General features: G+C 63.3%; 1 protein-coding gene across 5 annotated transcripts in view; it reads left to right on the top strand.

Annotated features, from left to right (window-relative positions):
* The window catches only part of Rfx2 (regulatory factor X2), an 83,492-nt gene extending 74,275 nt beyond the window's left edge, over window positions 1–9,217 (top strand). For all 5 annotated transcript variants that reach the window (XM_048812567.1, XM_015503663.2, XM_015503662.2 and 2 more), the window contains 7 exons: window positions 90–244; window positions 1,607–1,704; window positions 2,910–3,059; window positions 3,894–4,102; window positions 6,287–6,440; window positions 7,573–7,615; window positions 8,014–9,217. In XM_048812567.1, coding sequence (XP_048668524.1) covers window positions 90–244; window positions 1,607–1,704; window positions 2,910–3,059; window positions 3,894–4,102; window positions 6,287–6,440; window positions 7,573–7,615; window positions 8,014–8,126 — 922 coding nt within the window. In that variant the 3' untranslated portion in view covers window positions 8,127–9,217. The remainder of the gene's footprint in view (window positions 1–89; window positions 245–1,606; window positions 1,705–2,909; window positions 3,060–3,893; window positions 4,103–6,286; window positions 6,441–7,572; window positions 7,616–8,013) is intronic.
* The last annotated feature ends 470 nt before the right edge of the window (window positions 9,218–9,687 follow it).

The raw sequence follows: 9,687 nt of genomic DNA, 5'->3' as shown, positions 1-9,687 counted from the left end.
GGGGGGGGGGGGTGTGCTCTCTGGTCTTCCCGTGGCGGGGCAGCTCCCCCTGCCCAGCAAGGCTCACCCACCTACCCATCCCTCCACAGTGACGACGAGCCAGAAGGTGCCGTCCTCCCCAAGGACAAGCTCATCTCCCTGTGTAAACATGACCCTGTCCTCAAGTGGATGAGGAGCTGTGACCACATCCTCTACCAGGCCCTGGTGGAGATCCTCATCCCGGACGTGCTGAGGCCGGTCCCCAGTAAGAGGCCCATCTCCTTGCCTCCCTCTTCTTCCCATTGTCACCTGCGCACGCGCAGCCCCTCCCGCCCCCTCCCGCCCTCCTCAGGTAACACTCCTGGGTCCGCGAGGGCCTATGGATTTGTCCTTGTTCCTGGCCCACGGTGTCAGAGTTAGTGGCTGTCGGGGGCTCTGCCAGCTGTCAGGACACTGTCCAGGGCAGGCCAGGCCAGGCTCAGTGCTTTCTGGAAGATTTGCTGGAGGGCATGAGTGGCCCGATGGCCTCTGAGAGTGGCTTGGTCACAGCTCCAAGCTGTCACTGTGAGGGAAGCAGCACCTCAGGGCCACATAAAGTTGTCACCCACCCTAGTCCTGAGGATGTGCCAGCACCTGCTGTCCCAGGTTCCCTGTAAGATTGGGGCTTTCCTGAGTGGACAAGGGATGGCCAGGATGGCAACACAGCTCCTGCAGCCTGCTGGGCTGGGGGCCACCTAACCCCACCAGATCCCACCCGACCAGTGCGCACGGAGCCCCGGGCTGCCCAGCACTGTGGGACCCCAGGCTCTGCCTGTGATGGCCCCAGAGGACATGAGGGGTCAGAGTGAGGGCGTTGTGAGGAACACGTGAGCCCCTGTGGTGGGCTGCTCCAGGGCCTCCGCCCTCCACGGCGATGACAGGCCTCACAAGGGCTGTGGTGCCCGCCCAGGCTGAGTGCCCACGGCCCTGGGGGAGACAGGAGCATGGAGAGCTCAGGCCGCCCGCTGCTGGGCACTAGGCCAAGCCTGGCAGCGGTCATGGGTGCAGGGCGAGTCTGGGTCTTGAGGACTGCCAGGCTGCTTTCTGCCAGGAGATGAGGAAGGACAGACAGGCCACCTCTCTCCGGTGGCCTCGCTGCCTGGAGCTGGTCATTGCAGACCAGCACGAGCCTCCAGTGAAGATGCGAGTCCTGGGCATAGTCCCCTTTTGCCAACATCAGTGTGGAAGTTGGCAGAACATTCTTACATGCATGTGGCGTATGCATCGGGGTCTCCCCTGCCATCGCTGACGGGGCTGGGTGTCCTCTGGGGTGGGGTCCTGGGCGCTGCAGGGTGCTGGGCTGTGGCCCTGGCCTCCACCAGCTGCACACCAGGAGCTCCCAACTGAGACAGCCACAGATGTCCCCAGATACTGCCCAGTGTCCTCTGGGGTAGAGTCACTCTGGGTGAGATTCACCGTCCTAGACAGGTGGGCAGTGGCAAAGGGTGGCTCTCCCAGGCCTCTTCTCTAAGTGTCCTGGCCCCAGTGACCTCGGGATGCCTGCAGCTGTCCTTCCCGGGCAGGCATCTCCTGCACCCACGTTGTCCCACACGTTCCTCACTGTCAACCTTGTGGCTTGTGTCTCCAGGTACCTTGACGCAGGCGATCCGTAATTTTGCCAAGAGCTTAGAAGGCTGGTTGGCCAATGCCATGAGTGACTTCCCACAGCAGGTCATCCAGACCAAGGTAACGTCAGGCTGGGCCTGGGCCCCCACCCTTGTCTGGGAGGACAGCTGCAGCCACAGGCCCCAGGGACCCCTTGGTCCCTGCGTGCTCTGGGGGTGGGGGAGCGGGAGTTGGCAGGAGGGGCTCCCTGCCCTGCTCCCCAGAAACCCGAGGACCACTGTGCCTGAGAGTGGCTGCTTCTCTGTGTCAGGCGGGCACTGGCCCTTTCAGGGAGCCCTGGGGATACTCTGTGTGTGGAATAGGTGCCGGCAGGGAGGGCCATGGCGGGCATCATTCAGGGTCCTATCCGGGTTGTTTCCACGGTGGTCACGGGAGGAGGTCCCATCTCCTCGCTATAGCCCTGTCGTTACCGTCCTGGCCACAGACTGAATTTTAAAGGTTATCGCCATCTCTCCTAGCGGCGACCTCGGTGGGTTCACAAATCTGAACTGATAATTAAAATCCCAATAACTTAAGAAAATGGCGAAGAAAGCTCGAAACACACAGAAGTACCTTTTCAAAATTCGGGGATGACTCTCTGGCCTTAGGGGTCCGTGGAAAGAGAGAGAGGCACTGGGATTCTATGTTCTTATATAGGGACACACGAGGGGAGGTCCCATGGAACATTCTATCCCCCAAAAGGCAAAGGGGTAGGATTGCAAAGGAACAGGAGGGTGTGGCTCCACCCCACCGGGTGACACCCACCCCTGGAGCCACACCTCATTATCCCAGCTGGGGTCAAGCCCCAGTTATTGGGGGGCGGAGATCCTTCAGCATCTCTTGCTCAGGAATTCAGGGCGTGTATTTCCAGATACACGCTCCCAACAGAAGGTAGAGATTTTGCCTATGTGCAAGAAAGAGAATGACTACGTGGCATTTGGGGGCATTTCCCAAATAGCTCTGGGGTGCAGGGGCCTCTGGCGCCCCGCCCTCGGTCTCTGCGGCTCTGGGCTGAGTCGGGCGGCTGCTGTGAATTCCCACTCCCAGGCCACGCCCCAGAGCTTGGCCCGGGATGCCCAGGAGTCTGCGTTTCCCACTCACAAAGAGACTGGAAGTGGCCACGGCTGTACTGTGGCCATCTGAGCCCAGCGTGGCGTGACTCCTCGTCCTGCTGTGGCAGAGCAGGGCCGTCTCCCGCTGCCTCCTCCCTGCAGGGAACTGTGAGCCCCTCCTGCCCCTGGTTCCGGGGCCTGCGGCACCTGGTGATCCACACTGTCCCCTCGCAGGTGGGTGTCGTCAGTGCCTTTGCCCAAACTCTGCGGAGATACACGTCCCTCAACCACCTCGCCCAGGCGGCCCGGGCCGTGCTGCAGAACACCTCCCAAATCAATCAGATGCTCAGCGACCTCAACCGCGTGGACTTTGCCAACGTGCAGGTGACTTTCTCAGACGTGGTCCCCGAAGTCTGGCTCAGAACAGGGCTGAGTTGCAGAGAGGCCGTGACTTCAGGGTCCTCCCCGCACTGGCCTAGGCCTCCCTCCTCTGGGAAACCAGGAGTCCCATGGCTTCAGCCCACAGCAAACCCACCTGCCCAGGGCCTGGCCCAGCTTCTGCTGCATGAAACAGGTGCCCGGTCAGAGCCCTGCCCAGCCCACCGTGGTCCTGGTGGCTCCATTCCTTGATGGCTCAGGCCCCTTTCCCGCCCAGGCGCTGTGGCTGACACCTCACTCACCCTCCTCACAAACGCCCCCAGCTTCCCAGAGCTGTCGCCACACTCACGTCACCTCCCTGATGCCGTCCTCGTGGCTCTGCCCTCTGGGCTGAAGGAGCCACAGGTGACAGCTGTAGCTCTGTGTTCACCTCACTTCCCCCCTGAGTTTCTCTGTGGAATAAGTGAACACACACACACACACACACACACACAAAACCAAAACAAAGATGCGGTGTGACGCGAGCCTCCATCCAGGAGGCCCGTGCACCCTGGACGCCTGACAGGCCCCGGCCGTGGCCGGCCTGCAGTGTAAGGCAGGTGCTGAAGGTGCTCGGCTCAGTGGTCAGTGGCCAATGTCAAGGAGGCCCAACGGGTGCACAGCGCAGTGGTGCAGTGTGTGAGGCCCTGGTTCCAGCCCAGAACCAAAAAAATAAAGAACAACCCAACTTGGGCACAGCCCGAGGCCCCCGCTGAGCCGTGCTCAGGTCTGGGGGACTGTAGTGGCTGGGCCCCGTCCTTGTGTCAGCACAGGGCGCCACTGTCCCTGTGCTGTCTGCAGGAGCAGGCCTCGTGGGTGTGCCAGTGTGAGGAGAGCTTGGTGCAGCGGCTGGAGCAGGATTTCAAGTTGACCCTGCAGCAGCAGAGCTCGCTGGACCAGTGGGCCAGCTGGCTGGACAACGTGGTGACCCAGGTGCTCAAGCAGCACGTGGGCAGCCCCAGCTTCCCCAAGGCCGCCCGGCAGTTCCTGCTCAAGTGGTCCTTCTACAGGTAAGGCCCAGGCTCCGCCCAGGAGGTACCTCCGGGGAGGCGGGGTGGGTTACCCCACCTGCCACTTGGCTGCTGAGCTTGCAGAAGCCCAGCTTCTGGGTGTGGCCCTCGAGGACAAAGAGGACGGGCACACTAAGTTTGGAACATGGAATCCACGCAGTCAATTAGGACAAAGGGCCAAACCAGAGAGAGCAGCAGCCTGTTGCTCTCTGGAGGCCAAAGGAGCAGCCAGAGACAGACCCCGTCTCCACAGAGCAGCCCCCTGGGGTCCGGCGAGCACATTAGGGGAGCAGAGAGGGCTGTTTCAAGCAATGGCTCCCGTGACTGGATGCGTCTGGAATCTGCAGCCACAGGCGGAAACTCCGAGGACTCAGGAAGCCTCACCTTTTAAGTCCCTTCAGCTGATTGGGCAAGGCCCACCCACACTACCAAGAATAAGCGCCTTCCAGTCCCAGGTGTCCGTCACCGTCAGCAGGACGCCTGCGTGCACCCGAGACCCGTGGACTGACTGGCTACGCTCGCCTGCCTGGGCCACACGTAAAACGCCCCCGGGGCAAGCAAATAGGAGGCACAACGGTGAGAGACTTCATGAGAGAAACCAAGAAAGCGCAGGCTCAGGATCCCGAGACGTTCAGCACCCAGCCACGGGCTCTAAGAAGAGAGAAAACGAGAAAAAGAAAATGCCGACCATCCGGCCAGCCCTCCCGGCTGCGGTTTCGGGTCCCAGGCTCTGCGTCTGTGGCGTCCACCCACTGCAGACAGGAAGACTCAGAAAGACCGTGTCCGCGCCGAACTCGCGAACCTGCTTCCTCGCGGCCCGCCCCGACAGTGAGTTCACGACCCTGGCGCGGCAGCGGGTGTCGCAGGCCATCCAGAGAAGGTCCGCAGTCCACAGGAGGACGCGCCTCGATGCTGTGGGACATGAGGGGCGTGGGCACCGGCAGGTGTCCTCTGGGCCTGGAGCAATTCCCCGAGGATACGGAGGGACGCCTGAGGCTCAGAACTGAAGGGCACGAGTCTCCCAGTTGAGAAGAGGCCGAGATCCGCACTATGGGAGGCCCTGCTCCCCACAGACCCTCACTGGACTTCAGAGCCCGGGGCAGCGGACCACCAGAAGCCTTCCAAAGAGAAGAACGGGCCGGGGGTCGGCGCGGGCGCAGGCAGGCCCTGGGGGCAGCCCGCCGAGCTCCTGAGGTGCCGCCTCCCAGCAACGGTGCCCACCTGTGAGACCAGCAGCAGGACCCGCCGGAGGAAGGGCCGCACTCTGACCGGGCTCCTGCAGTCCCTGGGCCACTCTGGCCTCTCTGAGTGATGGATACCTGGAAAGGGGGCCGCTGTCCTGAGGAGCGTGGGGTGCCGGGGGCCCTGCGTGGGCAGTTACAGCCAGTCCTGCCCCCCGATTATGCCAGCCACACCCATTCCTCACTGTCCCCCAGCCAGGCTGGCTAGCTGCCCACAGAGAAGCGGATGGCCATGTGGTGTTCCACAGAGCGCAGTGGCACCCCTCTGTCACCCCGGCTGTTCAGGGAGCTCAGGCAGGAGGGGATGGCAAGCTCAAAGCCGGCCTGGGTGACTTGCCAGAGGCCGTCACAAAAACAGAAAGGGCTGGGGTGTGGCCCGGTGGCACAGCACCCTGGGCCCAGTCCCGGTACCACACACCAACCAACACCCCACGAGCCTTGCTGGCCCCCGAGCTGGCTGCGGCTGCCTCGGGCGTTAAGGAAGCTCTCACAGGCCTTGCTGGGTAAACACATGTCCTTGTCATCCTCCGCCCATGTGCCCCGCTGTCTCCCATGATGCCTGCTCGCCTGCCCCTTGCTGTCTGTTGGCTGGTCCCGCCCCCTCCCTGAGCAAGCCCGTCCCTGGAGCAGGAGCAGGACTGCTGTTCCCTGCTGGACCCCGGCTCCTGCGTGGCAGCTGGGCGAGAGCAGCACTCGCCGCCCAGGGGAGCCCCCCTCAGCCCCAGGCGCAGGACGTGCCCGCAGCTGTGGCCACTGCCGGTGCTGCGTGTCTGGGGAGCCAGGGGCAGCCCACCCAACTGCCCGTCGCACAGACGAGGTGGTCTCCCTGGCAGGCCCTGCAGGCCAGCAGTCTCGGGACCACCAGGATTTCTGGGGTCCTGGAGGAGCCGGCCGGTGCCCAGGCCCCACTTAGAGTCTCCGGCCTCTGTCCCCCTGTGCCCAGCTCCATGGTGATCCGCGACCTGACCCTGCGCAGCGCGGCCAGCTTCGGCTCCTTCCACCTCATCCGCCTGCTCTACGACGAGTACATGTTCTACCTGGTGGAGCACCGCGTGGCCCAGGCCACTGGAGAGACGCCCATCGCCGTCATGGGAGAGGTGAGGCCCTGGGGCGTGGCAGGGCAGGTGGCCGGGGCGCCCAGGGCCTGGCTCTGGTCCCGGCTGCAGTGCGACTCGCTGGGACCTGGCCTCTCGGGGCCCCAGACACACCCAGGCTTCTGGGAAATCGGAGTAGAACCCACACACAGAAGTCGACCTGGTGTTTTGTTCTGCTTTGGTGCTGGGGACTGAACCTGGAGTGCTCTCCCACTGCGTCACTCCCCAGCCGTCCTTGTTGTGAGACAGGGTCTCTCTTGCTATGTCACCTAGGCTGGCCTGGAACTGTGATTCCCGAGCAGCTGGGATGACAGGTGTGGCCACAAATGTGCCATGTGAAGTACACGATTCAGTGGCACTTAGTGCATTTGCATGTGAGCCCCTCACCAGTGTCCACCTTAGAGCACTCTGCCCCCAAAATGGCCCTGTCACCGTGAGCAGTCACCCCAGCACGCAAGTCCACGTCCTGTCTCTGGACTCACCTGTCCTGTCACTGAGTCACATGCTGGGGCCTGTGTGTCTGGTTCTCACTGAGCCTGAGGTGCTTGGGGCCCCCTGCACTGCGGCATCAGAGGCTGGCTCCTGCTGTGGCTGAGGACGCGCCAGGTGTGCGTGGTCCACCTGCGCCGCGGACCTGAGCTGCCGGCCCCCCTCTTCAGTGCCTCTGGGTCTACAGCTAGGGGTACGATGGTGGGGTTGTTTCAAAGAAGAAATGGAGGCTCACTTGTCGAGGTTCTAGAACAAATGGAGGGCAGAGGGCAGCGGTTCCTCACAGTTAAGAGGCTGTCACACTCCAAAGGCAGTGGCCAGGGCCCCACCTCACCCAGACACTGTGGAAGCTGCGTTGGTGCTGCACGGGTCGGTGCCAGGCGCTGGGCTCCGGAGGGAGGGCAGCCGGTTGCCCCGGCCCCAAGCAGCCCTTCCAGGCCGGGCCTCTCTCTTGCCAGCCGCTGCCTCTGGTGGCCTTTGCAGTCAGCGCCTACACCCACCAGCCGCTCCCAGGTGCTGCCTGGAGGCGTCAGAGCCGCTCAAAGCCCGGGTGGGGGGGGACACACAGGAGCGGCTCTGAGCCATGCGAGCCCTCGTGGGGCCGTGCCGGCCTTGTGCCAGCCCCTGACTCCCACTTCTCTTACAGTTCAACGACCTCGCCTCCCTGTCACTGACCCTGCTGGACAAAGGTGGGTGTGCCTGGGCTTCCCTGGGGCGCTCCCCAGGGCTGAGGGCCTCCTCAGATGGTCGGTGGCTGGTGGCACCTGGGAAGTGGGCACAAGTCCCTGTGGTGCCCTTGGGCCATCCTGAGCCCGTTCCCCGGGGGTCTTACCACACTGGGCCCACGGAGAAAGGCTCAGCCAGCCAGGGCGGCCCAAGGCCTCCTGCTCCATAACCACTGGGACAGAGACCCCTGGACCCATTCCTTGCCCGGGGTGAGGACCTGTCCCCAGGGCACTCCAGAGGCCCAGCCTGCTGACAGTGTGACCCAGGCCAGTCGGCGCTGGTTAAGGGAAGTCACCCGCGGGAGGGCTTGTCCCCTCCTCTGTGAGCACAGCCTCTGTCTCTCCCTCCCATCGGCCGGCAGATGACATCGGTGATGAGCGAGGCAGCGAGGCCGAAGCGGGTGCCCGCAGCCTGGGCGAGCCCCTGGTGAAGCGTGAGCGCAGCGACCCGAACCACTCCCTGCAGGGCATCTAGCACCTTCCACAGGCGCCTTCCTCGAGGTCCTGGAGGACGCCGCCGGCCACTCTAGGGACAGCGTCCTTGGCCGCCCCACATTAGTGCCTCTTAGATGAAGCGAGTTGACTCTGACTTGGGCCCACGGTGGCGCCCCTGCCCCGGGCCAGAGACTGCTGACGCTCCCTCCGCACTCCCAGCCGCCGCCGCCTGCCACAGCCACGCGTCACAGCCCTCCAACCCTGGAGGGCCGGCCGCTGGTCCCCACGTGTGTCCTCCCTCCATTCAGCTAGTGCCAGTTTCCACCACGATTTTAAAAAGAGAAAAGGAAGAAACCCAGCAGAGCCCCGAGGCGTCCTGTGCTGTCGGCCGGCGCAGAGCTCCAGCCTCCGTGGGTCCCTTGGAAGGGAGCAGGGCCCTCACCACGTGCCTCTGGGTGCAAGGGACAATCTCAGCCCATGCCTGTGGCGTTGTGTGGACAGGCCATCCCGGGCCTCCTGCCCGGGCCATGCTGTGCTGAGGCAGGAGGCAGCCAGCCCGCAAGGGTCCCGGTCCTGATGCCAGAGGCCTCTCCAGTCTCAGCTGCGAGTGGCCGCGTCCCTGGACGGATCAGACCTGGAGCTAGAAAAGAGCAAGCCGTGGAAGGCAGCCCACTCGTGTCTGATCCACCCCAGCAAGGACTGGGGTTCTGTCCAAGTTCAAGCCCACGCTGAGCCAAACCGCTGGCTCTGGAGCAAGTTCGTGGGGGGCTGTGGTAGTTGCTGCCGCCAGGTCCTTCTGAACCCTCCCTCTCAGCAGTTCTGGGGCATGTGACCCCTGCCAGGTCCCATCCTGACCTCTTTGAGGCCAGAGCTCTTCTCTGAGGACAAAGGAAAACCAAGGACCTGCACAGCCCTGAACCTGAGACGCGGGGACCCGTGTGCCTGGAGAGCCCTGGCGCTCCGTCACGCTGCCTCAGCTGAGCGCGAGCTCCCCCCCCCCCGGAAACCAACCTCAGACCGAGCCTCTGTCTAGGAAGCACCGTCCAATGAAATGCAATAGTTTCTCTTTTTGGAAAAAATGTTTATATCAGTAGTTTTTGCTCTAATTAATTGTTCTTAGACGGTTTCTTATGAACGTGTGTATTGCAGTATATTCAGACCCCGACATCTTGTTCTCATTCACGCAGACTCACCCCGTGGCTAGCAGGAGGGGTGCAGGGCGCCGAGGGGTGGGAAGGGCCAAGCCCACGGTGAGAGCAGTGTTGTCTGGCCTCATCCTCCAGACTTGGTGACCTCAGACGGAAGAATGTCTAGTGTCGTCCCCTCTTCTGGGAGACTGGAGCTGGTGAAAGGACTCCCTGACCCCGTCCCTCCCCTTGTGGAGACCAGGACAGACTGGGTTCGGCCTTGGGTTCCGCCTTGTCCTTTGCAGGGTCCGCTGGAGGAGCAGGGAGGACACGGAGGCCATGAGCCCTCCACCCTGCTCCTCCTCGGAGCCGCCCCTTCAGGGGTCACGGTCCATGCTCCCCACTGCCCCATGCGCCACCCCAGGTCACGGGCTTGCCCGGCCACTGCCCCTGCTCCCTCCTCCCTCAGGCCCT

This window comes from Marmota marmota, unplaced genomic scaffold (genome assembly GCF_001458135.2).
Source record: "Marmota marmota marmota unplaced genomic scaffold, marMar, whole genome shotgun sequence".
In the NCBI taxonomy this organism is placed as follows: Eukaryota; Metazoa; Chordata; class Mammalia; order Rodentia; family Sciuridae; genus Marmota; species Marmota marmota.
This window is presented reverse-complemented; position numbering and strand designations above follow the sequence as displayed.